Source organism: Montipora capricornis, chromosome 14, assembly GCF_036669925.1.
Source record: "Montipora capricornis isolate CH-2021 chromosome 14, ASM3666992v2, whole genome shotgun sequence".
In the NCBI taxonomy this organism is placed as follows: Eukaryota; Metazoa; Cnidaria; class Anthozoa; order Scleractinia; family Acroporidae; genus Montipora; species Montipora capricornis.
In genome coordinates, this window is record NC_090896.1 from 33,014,420 (window position 1) to 33,030,056 (window position 15,637).

General features: G+C 39.4%; 2 protein-coding genes across 3 annotated transcripts in view; both read left to right on the forward strand.

Annotated features, from left to right (window-relative positions):
- The window catches only part of LOC138032207 (uncharacterized), a 34,985-nt gene extending 26,640 nt beyond the window's left edge, over positions 1-8,345 (forward strand). The window contains exons 14-21 of one of the 2 annotated variants that reach the window (XM_068879827.1): positions 199-309; positions 1,837-2,015; positions 2,298-2,420; positions 2,536-2,606; positions 3,145-3,185; positions 5,879-5,975; positions 6,058-6,157; positions 7,224-8,345. In XM_068879827.1, coding sequence (XP_068735928.1) covers positions 199-309; positions 1,837-2,015; positions 2,298-2,420; positions 2,536-2,606; positions 3,145-3,185; positions 5,879-5,975; positions 6,058-6,157; positions 7,224-7,229 — 728 coding nt within the window. In that variant the 3' untranslated portion in view covers positions 7,230-8,345. Of the gene's footprint in view, positions 1-198; positions 310-1,836; positions 2,016-2,297; positions 2,421-2,535; positions 2,607-3,144; positions 3,186-5,878; positions 5,976-6,057; positions 6,170-7,223 lie in introns of those variants that run through there. The other variant, XM_068879826.1, reaches the window with a different exon arrangement.
- Positions 8,346-8,502: 157 nt separating this feature from the next.
- The window catches only part of LOC138032209 (uncharacterized), a 32,189-nt gene continuing 25,054 nt past the window's right edge, over positions 8,503-15,637 (forward strand). Inside the window, exons 1-3 of the mRNA XM_068879828.1 lie at positions 8,503-8,635; positions 14,195-14,292; positions 15,204-15,249. Coding sequence (XP_068735929.1) covers positions 14,211-14,292; positions 15,204-15,249 — 128 coding nt within the window. The 5' untranslated portion in view covers positions 8,503-8,635; positions 14,195-14,210. The remainder of the gene's footprint in view (positions 8,636-14,194; positions 14,293-15,203; positions 15,250-15,637) is intronic.

Here is a 15,637-nt window from a genome sequence, read left to right on the forward strand (position 1 = left end):
TACATTGCATGAGCGGACCGAGAGTAGCTTTACAACACAAGTTGAACCAAGAATACGGACTTTGTACTGAATAAAAACCACGGATTCCAAGGAAAAAGAACAATACAAATATGGATAATCGATATGAAGTCACACCAATCTTTATGGAGTGCCATGTTCTGGTTTTGCGCTAACAACCTCCTTTCATTTGAATGACAGAGGGTGCCACAGAGCTAGAAAGGCGAGACCTCATAAACGAACTGAACATTATGGTGACAGTTGGTGAACATCCTAATATTGTCAGTCTTTTGGGGGCATGTACGGCAGGAGGTAAGAATTTGTTCGTAGAGCGATCTTTAGTTTATTGCACAAACTAAAAGATAGGCAGGCAAACACTTACACAAATCTTTCAATTTTGATTCGGTTTAGTGGCGCAAAATCAATGCTTTTATTAATAAGACTGACAATTGGGTAAGAAAAGGACAATTAAAGGAAACCTCCAGTTCTTCTTAAGATAATCTTTAAACTTCGGAATCATTGTTTGTAACTTTCTCAAAAAAGTGTTCGTAACAGGAAAAGAATAATTTTAGAATCGCTTATTCACGGGCGCCACCATCTTGAATATCTCGATCTGTCACGTGTTACAGTTACTTCCTCTGACATAAGAGCTTTTGTTTAGTCTCAGATATTTAAGATGGCGACTCCCTGGAAATTTGAAAACAAAAATCAGCGATTCTAAAACTCATTAATTTGAAATACAAGTGCTATCTTTGAAAACTGATTGTAAACTATATTCTCTATGGGTTTAAGTTACTTTTTTGTTGGAGGGAAGGTTCCCTTTAAACCTGTCGATCAAACGCAAGGCAAATTCATGAAGTCGGCGATAAGCGCGTGTAAGTGGATGCGAGAAATTTATAACTTAGCGCATTTCGGAACTGCAATTTTCCTCTGTTTCAGAGCGAGTCTTGATGCGCAAGCTTTAAACAAAAATGAGTTTGATTTGCTTGAAAAAAACAATGGTTTCGCACCGACACTCGCTCTCAAACTTTCAATTCGGAAATGGACTATCGGTTTCGCTCTTAATTCTGACTGGCTAACTTTGTGCCACGTGATTTTTAAGTTTATGATAAGTTTCCTCAATTATAGGGGCCACTTTTCTACAATAAATACAGTAATGAACAACAGGGAAGTGCTAAATAGGACTCATTCCGAATCGCACAACGTTGTTTGTTTGCAGACTTCCTTAAGCGACTTTAAAATGATACGTGTTCTCATGGGTAAGATTAAATGAGGAGAGAGCATGTGCCAATACAGTCATAAAAATAATAAAAATAGCACTCCTAGTGTATTTCCCATTTCAATAAAAGTAAGCGACTCCTCATTGGCCGAAAGAATGAGAATTCTATTAACTTTCTGGGTTACTTAACTTCAAGCAAGTTGATAAAGGAACTGCTTTCACAGAATTTTCGGTTGTCACTCGCTGAGCGACCTGAAAAACCGCTCGTGAAAACACAGCCACTCTTTAGCTCTCGCAGGGACTTTCGGGATTGGTTCATAAAACAATGGACACAAAGAAGAATACAAAAGAAACAATGGTCCATGACGTTAAGCATAATAGAGCAGCGTCCTAAAGGTATTCAATGAAATTAAAAGTTGTAAAGAGTTGCATCCTAACTGTGAATTACTGGCGTCCTTTTAGCACGCTGCGCGCAAATTTTTGTCTTCTCACTTTGAATGTATCTTAAGTGATGAATGTTAACGTTAAACATATCATTGACAATCTCAGACTAATTGCTTAGTCTTTCGTTTGTCTTAAAAGTTGCTAATTATTGACTTTGGTGTTTTTATTCTAAATAGAGCCGATACTGGTAGTTGTGCGCCTAGCGGAGAACGGTTGCTTGTTGGATCGTCTGAAGGAAAATCGTGCAAATCCATACGTCAATGTTGGAAATAAAAAAGCGACTTTTACCGAAACCGATAAAGTCAAGATCGCACGAGACGTGGCCAATGGAATGTTGCACCTTTCAAGCAAAGTGGTGAGTGTCTATCAATTATGATGACGTCGAAAGTTCAGTCGACTTTTACTTACAAACGGTCGAAGGTGGTTACACTTCGTATAATGTGTCTTATGAACATATAGATTGTTTCCAATCACGTGATGAGATGACCATATTGGTACACAAAAATAGCAACTTTTGTATTATAATAGAGTCAAATTCCCAACAAAAATTTGGCCTGCTGTGACCTCAGGTAAAACCATCTATTTATACGTATCAAATGTCTTCTATTGACTTTTCTTTGCCCTTGTTGATTCGCAGTGTGTTCATCGGGACCTCGCTGCACGAAATGTCCTCCTTGACAAGAATAATGTTGCCATGGTATCTGATTTTGGCATGTCACGTGATATTTACGAGAGTGGTGCATACGAGCATATGTCTGGGGTATGAGAATGAAAACTTGAATTAAATTTAAATTTGAATGCCTCGATTGCTTTCGCATCACCAGCTCGTCGATGTGTATTTAATCGACAAGCCGCCTGTCTTTTAACTTCCATAGGGTATGCTGCCAGTCCGCTGGATGGCGTTGGAATCTATAGAGGATTTTACTTACAATTTCAAGACTGACGTGTGAGTTTCATAGCGGTGTCAAAGAAAAATTTGCATCCACTCATTCATATCACTGTTCATATCTGTATCTGCCGTATTAGTTTGTGTAGCCATCGAGTTTTTTGTTGGGGTGGCAAAAGGCGAGCCCTGACAGGGTAATATCCCTCATACCCCAAAATAATAAATTTGTTTCATTCACGAGTCCTTCGCTCAACAAAATGACCTGCTCCCGACTGGGTGACCGGAGCGTCATAGCCCACTTGGTAGAGCGTTGCACCGCCATCGCAGAGGATATGATTTCGAATGCCGTTGAAGCCAACCTGAACTTTTCAGGTGTCAGTAAGAGACAATTGCTTAACAAATTGTCAAGATAAACGCGAGGATCACTTCTCCATTTCAACGGCTAAAATGTTAAGAAGACTTTACATAATATATGTTAAGCCAGGATTCAGGTGGGTTAACCTCCTTTTTAGATTCTACGTTGAAAAAAAATACTCAAGCGGCGCTTTGACTTTGACCAATAGTTGTTGACGTGCGGTATAATTTTCGTTTCTGTTAGGTGGGCGTTTGGTGTGGTGTTGTGGGAGATTGCATCTGGAGGTAATTATTTTTTTTCATTTCCAGGCAGAAACTTTTAGGAACATTAAGTACTTTGAAAAGTTGATTTCTCTACCGACGTAGCCAGCACTGGGTAAAATCCCAAGGGTGCAGTGTCGGGTAATTGATCCAACTCTTCAGGTGGATTCTAAACATGTTCCGACAACTGGTTGAATTTGTTCCTGGTTGTCCCTGGTTCAACTTCTCAGTTGCACTAGTAAACAGCCAACTGGTTTGCCTCCGGCCAGTTGGGATTCTTAACAGTTGTTGTTGAAAGTTCTGTTCTGTTGTGATTGTGTTTCATTGGCTCTGTATTGTATTGTATTGTATTGTATTGTATTGTATTGTATTGTATTGTATTGTATTGTGGTCTGTTGCGCGTCTGGTGTTTTGCCTCGTCAGGTGCAAAACTCGCACGAGCACTTATATTCCAGTCAGTTTCGCGGGGTTAATTTCCTAACGCTACGATCCCTGGGTGAGACTTCTTCCATTTTTAAAAAAGGACATAAATTTAAAAGAAGGCCGGCCTCTGCAGTTTGTAATGCAACAGTACTTAGAGACGTGAGTTATCCGGGAATTTGCTATGACCCTATTTGGTCACGTTTAGAGTACATAGAAATCTTTTGCTTTGCTGGTTTTTCACGACTCTAAAACGAGTATTTTTCACACTTAACGTTGCTTTTGGATGTAACGCGTCGATTGGAGTTATATGTATAGTCTCAGATAATATTCTCAGCGTTTCCGGGATGTTTTTGGAACTAGAGGGGAAATTACACGCGAAATTCCCCCAAAATAGGCAAGGGAAGGCCAAGACATTTGCTTGTTATATATAAAAGCATGTATATTATCATATTCTATCTTGTGTCGTTTTTGAGAAGTCTCTTGATATTTGTAGATATCAGGAAAGAAATGAGCTAAAACCAAACAAGGTTCTTTGATTTCTGGTGAAACGCAAATTTCAGCCAGACCTATGCTGTTTGCTGTACGATAAAGGCGAAAACAAAATCATTTTCACTATGGACATAAAATATTTATACACCGTAATCCCCAACAATGAAGGCCGTCAAGCACTCAAATATTTTTTTCAACCAACGACCTGTCAAAAGACCGAGCTCGGAAACCTGATTCAAACCGAAACCGACTTTACCCAGAAGTGCGAGGAAATGTGCCAGTTTTTCAAAAAACGTAGCTACCCTGACTCCGCTGTCACCAAAGGCAAACATCGTGCCCAAGAAATCGATCGAGAAACCGCACTACAAACGTCACAGAACGAAGAAACCAACAGAATTCCCTTCACCCTTGCCTACCATTCACAAAACCTTGCAGTCATTTCATTCAAACGCTACAAAAACATAGGTAACTTTCTAGATAGGAGCGCATTCGAGTGTGACAACCAACCGGGAACTTTTAAATGTACACGCACACGAAGCAAAACTTGTCCTTTTATTTCTAACATAGTTACGATCTCAGGACCGAATCGATCCGTTAAATCAATGGCCACTTTACATATATCTCCACAAATGTCATCTATTGCATAACCTGCACACTATGTAAGAAGACCTACATAGTACATAGGCGAAACAGGGAGAAGATTAGAGGACCGCTTTCGCGAACACCTACGAGAACACCTAATCACTCCCACCACAACATGACAATTTGCGGCCTATCTTTACACCACGGGAACACAGAGCGCCGTAAGAATATGGACCAAAAAGTCATCTTTCAACTAGGTACACTCTATCCTCACGGAATCAATGAACGCCTCTCATTCCATTAATTTATTAACAAATTTGTTGTTACTATGTATTATCCACCAATGGCAAAGCTCTTCCACACCCGCATAAAAACCAACAACACTCACAATTCCTCTATCCGCTCTGATGAGGGGCTAACGCTCGAAACGTCAGCTTTCCAAACCGTTCGCGGTGGTAATTCGCCATTTATCAACACGTTTGATAAAACCAAATTTTCCAGTTTCACTCTACCACCGACGCAGCACCACAGTTTCATTAGAAACTAAAAAATTATTTACTTCGACGATTTGGCAGCCATTTCGATTTCTATTCTTTAAAAAGATATTATGGGATGCTCAAGGGGCAAATTAATTGTATTTTTCCCCTGAAAACTCAATAATGGTTATGACTGGAATGGATACTCCAAAATAAGGTGAGAGACTTAGTTTTGTCGGTACATAAAGTACCAAACGATCTGACTAAAGTTTATGGTGTCGCAAGAACAATTTATGAAAGCTAACCATTTCGAGTCAGCGCTTAACCCAAATCACTAGAGATCAATACCTTACCCAGCATCATTCTTTGCCTAACAGAGTGTTGTTTATCTGCCAAAGCGCGTTAACACTGAGGTTTTCAGGTATTGCGACATAACGTCCCCAAATGTTACCTTTGTATATGGATGGGTCACGAAGCGTTTCACCTTATTTCGAGTATCTATCCCTTCCAGTTATAAACATCGCATAATATATGATTATAGCTATTGCAGCAATATAATTCAAAATGGCTGCCGTATCGTCGAAGTAGTCTATTTCTCAAATGTCTTCTACCGCCACCCTTTCCCACCCCACCCAACAAGATATTGTTCGATAAGAAGTGCAAATAACCCAACCCTGTGTCACCAGTGGTTTTGGAGTACTTATTGTTGTTGCTGTTTCTATTTTGTTGTTTTTTTCTTTCTTTGAGGAAAAATGCCTTATTCGGCTTTGAAAGGCCTCGAGATTTTGGACTTTTTAAACTCCGGACAAAGGCTGAAACAACCAGAAGGGTGCTCAGATGACACGTAAATATGCCAATTACTTTTTTGATTGTGGAACAAAAGGTCCCTCAAAGTCTAATAATAACTTGACATTTCTTCTTTTTAGCTATCAAATGATGGTGTCTTGTTGGAAGCAAGATCCCTCACAACGTCCCTCGTTTGGCGAGCTTGTAAAGATATTTGACCAGAAGTTGCAAACAAAAAGTGTAAGTGATTGAAATGTTACTGTAACACTCTTTCATTCCCATTTAAGCCGTATTCAAATGATAGAACTCCTAACTTCGTGGTCTTTGCGCCACTCTGCTATTTTCGTCCAAAAGCTATCCCTTAATACTTTTCCAGGCAGCCCAAGAGAGCAAGAGAGCAATTACCATACTCTTCCCTCGGACAACGCCTCGACAATTTCTCGTTCGTTTTATTCCTTAAGGTGATGCCCTTGTTTTGCACCGCGCTTCTCGCGTAATTCGGTAAAAAAACACTTAGAATAAAGGGCATACAGCGCGAAAACGAGTACGGTGACCCCATCTTTTCATTGCATTTTTTTTTAAATTTCCTGTGTATGAGTATCAATTGTGCCAAGTTTGAAAAAAATCTGGATAGTACGTCATTTTCAAGGGAGTTATCTTAACACACACGGCACAGAAACGAGTTTCGTCGTGACCCGAGGCCTAAAACTTGACTTTGTTCGACATCAGTTAGCTGGCATTTGATCCAAACGTCAACGGCCTCACATGCTTGTGTCAAGTACAATAACGCTGCCTTAGATAATAGGAAGTTTTGTAGGAAGTTATGCCTCCAAATTGTGCCAGTTTATCGCTAAAAGGGAAATTATAGTAAGAGCTGTGACGAGAAAAAAAAAAGGGTTTTGTCATCAAAACCTGAAATTTGGTGGGTTGTTTTGTGGACAACGGCAAAAAAATGCAGTGAAATGGGTGCTACACGTGCAGCACGATTATTTTTTCATCCTTCTTGTTTTGTGACTTTGTTGTTGCCGTAGCTATAGCTGTCGCCGTTGCTAAAGCAACACTTCTAATGGGGTAACCGCGACCTGTCACAACTATTCAAGATGGCGGCGTCCAGGAAATTTGAAAACCAAAACAAGCGTTTTTGAAAATTATTTATTTCAGATTACAAACGCTTTCATTAGAAAATGTTCGAACAATTTTCATTGTAAACATTACGTTTTGTGATTTAAGATTATTTACGTTGTTTTAGTAGAGGTTTCCTCTAAATCAGATATAGGGGTTCAATAATTTCTTTCTTCTCGTTTAGGTGTAAAGAGCTAGAATAAAGCAATTCCTTGGTTGAGACGGACGGCTTAAGTACACCAAAGTACATTGTGACAGACTATCAGGAAAGGCCGCTGTACACAATTATATCTGTTTCCCTGACATATTTTCAACCCAAGAGACTTTGCTGACGCAGTCACTGGAGTATGCGCGATTAATGGCTGGCGGCTTAGCTACCAATTTCGTTCCCAGAGCCCGCTTTTTTTGGTCAGCACCAAGAACACGGACTCTGTTCAGGGCCAATTTATGCGCATTTTTTTTTTTTTTTTCAGATTTCTGAGTCTGCGTAGTCGAGGCGGACTTCCCGCTTTGGCCCAGAGTCCATGCTCTTGGTTTTGACCAGAAGAAAAGCGGTCTCTGAGATTGCTTTGCCAATTGCTCAACCCACGCCTCAAGGAACAACTGAAGAACACAAATAACACGATCGCACACGCTTTAGCCCTAATTATCCCTTGTCTCACAAATGAGTTCGCTCCATGAGATGGGGGAAAAATGATACACAACTCGATAGAATTCTCAATCAGGAGCTCAAAGGAAAAAAAAAAGACGCGTGACTGAACAGACGTCACATGTGACGTGACACAGATGCGCGGATAGTAGTGCGTCATTTCTGTTACGAAAATACGCGTTAGACCTATGTAAAAAAACAAAACTTGCTTTATCTTTGTCATTTTTGGGTGTAACTTTAGCAATAATGATAGGAAATATAATTTGATGAACGGGCTATAACAGACCTTAGATTTTGGAAACTAGGTTCTCTTACTAAAAGCAGAAACCACTTCCTCATTCATCAGTGAAAATTTTAATTAGCCCTTTCAGCGACACGAGAAGTTCCTTATGACGTCATGTCTGGTTAGCGTCACGTGAATCGGACCACCTAGGAACCGGATTATACAACAGATCTTAGATTTTGGAAACTACAATCAACGAAATTGTGTTTGAACAGTGTAAAATAACACTGTACTTTGAATCATGCTCTAAATTATTGATAAGACGCCCCTGCCCCATTCAATGTGGCCTATTTGTACCTAAATATCCCGGGAATCACGCTAGAACATTGTTGGGGGGGGGGGGGGAAGGGGGCGAATTGAACTACCTAAGAAGGCTAAACGATACAATGAATGCGGCATAGGAGGTAGAAAAGGTCAAGGTGTCAACAATTTTGTCGCCGATTGTAGGTTCTCTCAATACAAGCAGAAACCACTTCCTCAGTCCTTAGTGAAATTTTCACTTAGCCCTTTCAGCGACAAAACAAGTCAGGCTTACGACGTGGCGTCTGGTTCGCGTTGTGAATCGAACAATCTAGAAAAATAACTGCGAACACGAAAAAAAGGCGACAAGAAGTGAAGCGAAGACTACACCTTGGTAACATTTCTGCAGCTTGCATTTTAAGAGGTAAATTCCGATGTAACACTGATTGATGGGTTAATTTAGATATAATCTGCCGTCACACGCAGCTAAGTGTCAAGTAAGAGAAAAAAGGCTGCACAGGCTTAAGTTGTATCAGTGCTTGAAGGGAGACACGGCTCTCGCAACAATTCGCTTTTTAATACTTCTTTTCACATTTCATTAATAACACATTCGGTACATATTTGATATCAGTCCTCATTACACAAGGAGACACTGGTACACTGTATATATTCCTCATAATGTCCCGTACGACTGAGTTTATGTGTTGTTCAACTCAGTAAAGAATTACTGTAATAGGCATAATGGCTGTGGCTTAAGGAAGTCAGGGAAAGCCGTTGTTCTTCTGAGCCCTTCATTATTCAGTATCAGGTGCTTGGATAAAGATTCAATATCCTCTATTTGATAAATGGAAGTGTATTTGCTTTGTTCATAACCGAAAGGCAATGAGCTAATAAGCGGTTTTAAAAGCAACTTAATAATGTCCCTCCTGAGAAAGAGACTAACAAATTTTACTCTTCTAATGCCAGACGATTTTACTCGTCTATAGGGGCAGCTTTCTGAGTGATTGCCGGGCTAATATCACCCGAAGGTAACACTTCTAACGAAAAATAACACGGCCAAAATCACAACAGACAAAAGGCAACCGCATGCAGTTAACTCTTTGCAAAGCAAATCCCCAAATGAATATGTATTACTCTTTGCGTGAAAATGAACACATAGATTGGAATTTTTGGATTTAGTTCCATGCAACAGCAGTGGCATTCCCACAACGATTCAAATCAACCGCTTTTATTCATAAACCGCCGCCTTGATACGAAGGTTCCGAGCAAAAAGGTCACTTTTGAAGTTTTATACTAATTAACAGAATACTTATTTATTCATTACTGTGGAGGAAGGCCTGCAAATATAATACTACAAAGACTACAATGTTGCGTACAATCGCAGTTTTGGGGCTCTTTCATTTAAATAAAAAGAGAGTTTAATACGTAGAAATATAAAGACTTAATGTTTCCAAATTTTGCCGACAGAGAGCAAATTGTGAAAATCCTTTTGCTTTGGGAAAGTGCGGTCCCTTTGGGATACACTTCTCTTCAAAAGATAAAAAAGAAAAGCGGGCCGCTCGACTGATTTAAGAAGGGACTGCGCGCAGTCTAAAAGAGATTTTGCACCAAACCTACCTTATTATAGGAAATTAACGCTCCATTAAATTAAGGTATTGGAAATTAACGCCACTTAAATTAACGCGAATTTAATGTAAAACCACTCTCGAATAAAGACAATTAACGCAAAGGAGTAGGTAGAATTTCACAGTAAAAGAAATTAACACGATTAAGACACAGTTGGTGGTGACCACTGGAAAAATTTATTCAACACTGGATGCAAAATAAATCAATGAACAAAACTGAGCCCTCTGGTCAACAAACAGTCCTCAAAATTCTAATTATTGTACGGGTTAACGGAAAGAAAGAACGCTTTTACCTTATTTTATTGTTTTTTTAGGTGTTATGAATGTCTGGAAAGGTTTCAAAATTCGGGTCAAAATAATGGCAATTAAGAGCGCGGAAATTAAAGAACCTTCTTGGACTACATTGTAAGGAATCGCGAACAGCAAATCCACCGTCGGATGGATAATATAAATCCGTTGTAGTCAATCGCACAAAACCGAACCAAAAATCAATCGAACTCAATCGAGCCCAATCGGCCGGATTGTCCATGTTGATTTTCCATGTTGATACTTGATTATTTTTTACATTGTGGCTGAAAAGCCCCTATGGGGGAGCTTCAATAAATGGATGGATGGATCGATCGATCGATCGATGGATGCGTGTATATGTGTATGTCATTGATGTATTTAATCGAGCTGGAACTTTTCCGTGAGTTCGATTAATTGACTTAATTGAACTCGCGCTTTCGAATACCGAACTCATTCGAACCAATGGAATTCAATCGACGCGATTACTTTGATTTTGATTGGCAGAAAGACAAAACACATCTAGTTTCAATCGAATCGGGAAGATTTCCCTCTAGTATGTATTTGAAGCAGTTTGACAACAAAAATCTTTAAATTAACTCGGAATGAACTAAAATCTTTATTGTTGAACTGATTTAAAATCAATCGAACTCAATAGAACGCAATCGTTCGGATTGTTGTTCGATTGGTTCAGTAATCGAACATAATCGAACTGGAACTTTTCGGTGAGTTCAATTAATATAACTGGTGCGTTCGATTACCAAACTCAATCGAACCAATCGAACTCAATCGACGCGATTACTTCGATTTTGTTTGGCAGAAAGACAAAACGCATCCAGTTTCAATTGAATTTAAATTAGAATCTTTATTGTTGAAGTGATTTAAATTCGATAAATTCACACTAAAAACTGGGAAACATGCAAGCACAGACACAAGTTCACATTGCAAATGTCCAAGTCGGTCGCTGCCATGGTCAATCACCTTTAGAGCTGGATCTCACCTTTTCTTCCTAACAATAAAATTTTCACCGACACTGACGGCGAAGGCGGGCAATCGTGGTACCCTTTAAGCATCGTTTCCAGAATTGTTCACGTTTTCCGTCCCATTCCTAAGTAATTTAGCCTAATTAATTCCTATTCATTCGGCTTCTTTTCTTTTTTCAATTTTCTAAGACAACGTTATTGCAATTAGGTGTATGTCTTGATCTGCATTATAGAAAGGGTATATCCATTTGCAACATACGCGTTCCGCTGTCGCATTTTTGTCGCATTTGCGTGTTGGATTTTTTTTGTTGGTTTTAGGCTTAAAAACAAAACAAAAAAATCCAAATACGACAGCTAAACGCGGACAATGAAAATGATTCAGCTTTTGAAATTCTTATTTAAAGAGGATATTGTTCGGAAATGTCTTGTAGAAGTCGTTTAAAGCATCCATTTGGGTGAGAATCACCATACCATCGAACCCATGACCGCCGGATTAGATCGCCGTTGCTCTACCGACTTAGCTACAAGGCCAGACGGAAGCAGGCCGTATTTTGTGTATTTGGCAGGATTTCACTTGGGTGTCTTGCTTGACAACGATTGAATTTGCGGCACACGATCCGAACATAAAGCCGTCAGAAATTTTTTAGGTTGACAAGAAAAGGATGAAATGCTTATAACTTATATATCTGACACTGACAGTCTAAGCTTTTGACTTATATAATAAGACCGATATACCACCGACAGTCGACCGATATTCCGCCGACAGTGAATGGTCAACGTATCGGGCGAGTGTCGGCCGAAATATCGACCGAGATAGCTGCCGATAGTCGGCCGATATGTCGACCATCACTCGGCCGATATCTCGGTTGATATATAAGTCGATATGTCGACCGACATATTTCGGTCGTTATATCGGCCGAGTGTCGGTCGATATGTCGACCGATATATCGGTCGAGTATCGGTCGATATGTTGACCGACATATCGGTCGAGGGGTGCACAAAATACACATGATCCTAATTCTCTTCAAATATTGTTGTGCGTGTCTACCGCTCAGGCTGCCGGCACTGAACAGAGAGGCAAGGCAAATCTTCAGTAAAAAGCCGTTATCCATTGCTGTCCATTTCATTTTCTCGCGTATAATAAATGTAGCATTTTTATTCTTGGTCTGGAAATGTTGAAAACATTTTGTTGGATTCAACACCCGTTTTAAGACTAGGAAAAATTGAAAAAGAAGAAATTCTAGGAACGTAGAGTAAGATAATTTCATTTAATGCTACAACTGTGTATTGCGCGCGCCACACTGAAGAAACCGTCTTTAATTTACTTTCTACTCGCACTCGCTTATCGCTAACCCCTCGTATTATAAAGCTTATTTACCAAATACCACGCTAGCAGCGAATTAAGCTATCTCGCCTTGTTGTTTCCATTGCGAACTGCTTGGGTATAAAATAAATGTGGGTTGCTTGCTTATTAATTAAGGTCAAGTTAAAAGTTCAAACAAGTGCAACTTAGTTCCACTTGTAGAAACTGTATTTCCCTCTTGAAATTCACTGCAGACGTAGCTCTTCATAGAAAAGCGCTCGAAATCCATTTAACTTCACAGGATAATCCTCCTCGTGGATCTTCGAAGTGTTTTTTATTTTCCTGACAAAATTGTTCGAATTTTTCTCTCGACTGCAAGAATAACTCAACGTTACTTGCCCATATATGGAAGTAGACGCTCCAAATTCCCGGATAACAACAACAACAAAGGCACGCAATGTTAAGTGAGTGAGTAAAGTTCTTTAACGCTGCACTTAAGTAACGGCGCGGAAAATAACGCTCAACATGATTAGCGCGATGTAAATTAACGCGAATTTTAACTATTCCCGTTAATTTTAGGGAGCGATAATTTCCTATAATAAGGTAGTCCGCTCTTTACTTAAAATAGAGATTTGGTTGCCTAACAGGTAATGTGTTTGTTCTCGACTAAATGCTATCAATCGCCTTAGCACATGTATCTCCAAGGAAGGCGCCTTGCATTACTGCCTCATTCGTTTATGCATCGCTAAACAGCGCTCTTTTCCACTTCCTACTTCTATTTTAACTTCCCTTGTAAGACGCTGCCATACTGGCACGACATCGTCACTTGAAAATTTTACCAAATAGGGTGAAGTTTGCTTCCTTATGTATCCTCAATCAACTTCGACGATAATGGAGCAATCTCTACAGCTGTAAGATCTAATATAAGCCACTCGAAAAGATTCTGCTAGTCTCTGCCTAAGCTAATTATTTGAATTTCAGGGGTGTTGTGTTTAATAAGAAAACTGTTGTTCAATAAGAATAAAACGCAAACAGCGGTTACAAACATTTGCTTGAACTGCATAAGTTTTTGTAAACTTAACGTCTGGTATGTTACAACATATCATCAGAAGTGATTATTACCCAGTTACAGATAAATTTAAATTCAAAAAATATAACTGGGAACTAACGAAATTGATTGGCATAAAACGAAAAGATATGAGCTAAAAATAGAGATAAAGTTTCTCACTGGCAACGTTTTCTTTTAAGGCTGACTTTAGATCACGAATAAATAGAGACTCTTTAATTCTACAATGCATGTCTGACTGATCGACCAATTGCTAAAATTTCAAAATGATCCCTCATATAACCCAACAAACACGCACGTTTCGCTGAGTAAATATGACACGTTTCGCAGGAAAAAGCCGTTCTAAAAATAAAATATACTCGGAGAGGGTTGACTCAAGGAATAAGTGTAGATAGAGGCTCCTATTGACTGATGAACTCCTGTTTAATCTAATCAGATACTCTTAAGACAGTTAAAAAACTATACGAAGAGAGACATATAAAATAATCGTGAATTCTGACCAACTCCACCCATGTTGCTGTCTACCTTCTTTGCTTTGTACCACAGCAAGTACAGTACAAAATATTGTGCGGTCTCGCTAAGTCTTGCAGCGAAAAAGGAAGAACCAGCACGTACAGAAATAACAGAGGCCTCAGGCAGCTTAGACTAAGGCTCGCCCCCTTCAGAATAAATCGGATTTGTTACATTTTTCTCTTTAAAAAGACAATTGCGTTTTTTATAGATTGAGAGGCCAAGCCATGCGTCCTGGAAACAGAGAAGAAAGTTTATCCCGAAGAAACCCCCTCATAGCATACATGTTTGTTAGTTTAATCCTTGAAGGTAATTGCAGTTTTTACCACAATTGCTTGTAATCTCGCAATCTGATTGGCTAATTTGCCATTGTCGATAAGAGTCGCGTCAACTTGTCAAGCAACCAATTAGATTGCGAGAAAGTTATAGACAACGTTAGCTCTTTCTTGGTGTCGCAATCTTGGTCACGCTCTAAAATAAACATTTTCTTTGACGCTGAATATTGTGGTGAGAAACAAATCGAATATGGACAGCGTTGTCTGCACTCTATCCGAAATAGACAATAAGTCATCACCTCATGAGTCCAAAACATTTTGACCACTTTGATGACGAATATTGTTGTCGATATTAAAGAGTGTAGACAACGCTTAACCACATTCGACTTGTTTAGGTTTGTGTGCACCAAATATCAAAGACATTGCATCGTCATGGTCCACACAAATCTGCTCTAACGTGGATCTTGTGGGAGCATTTTTGCAATTTTGCTCTTAGACTTGCCTTGCGGACAGTAACGATTTTATTTAGCAACGTTTTGATTAAAAGCCGCCAAAACCCTTCGATGGATCGAATTGTAGAGTCCCCTTTGTTGCCTACGTGAATTAACTGCCATCGTGCAAACGTCACGATGGCCAGGTTAATAAACCGCCATCCTCGCGGGCTTATTTCGCATCGAAGCTAGCATCAAACAAGACGTATAGGTGGCGTACACCCTGGTGTAGCACCCCAACGGTAATGAGTAAAACAACAAACGTTTCGATCATCGCTCTCTTGAAGGGTACGATACGTCAGTCTTTCAATCTCCATTACTCCAAAGTCCAATAGGATTAACCCTGAGTAAGGGTTGAATCAATTGTCAATTTGAGCACCGTAACATAATTTTTTTCTTCGCAGATAATTCTGAGCTGTTCTTGTATTGATTTCAAGTTTAACATGTTTTTTAGTGTCTGCGACAAATAAAACAAGCGTGAACATGAACAACAGTTCAAGGTAAGTAAAGATATGATTCGTATGAACAGGAATTGTTTTTGAAATGCTAAATACGAGAGAGAGATGTGAACTTTCAGGAAGCAGAAACGTAGCAGCTCTCAATTGTTTGGTATTGTAAGCAGCTTCTATGTTTTTAAGTCTAAGTCATTGTTTCAATTGTTTAGTCTTTTGTTTTTGGCTTAGGTATCGAGACAATCACATTCTACGTTACAAGAGATGCAACATGACTTCCAGAAAGACCACATGTGATATGGATAAATGTCTTATAACACATTACGAAATGTCCTTGACTTTGAAATTGCGCCTGAATGCATAGAAATATTCCTGGTAAAAAAGAATATGAAATTACCAAATCTCCCAGTCAGGCAAACATCAACAATGCAACAGC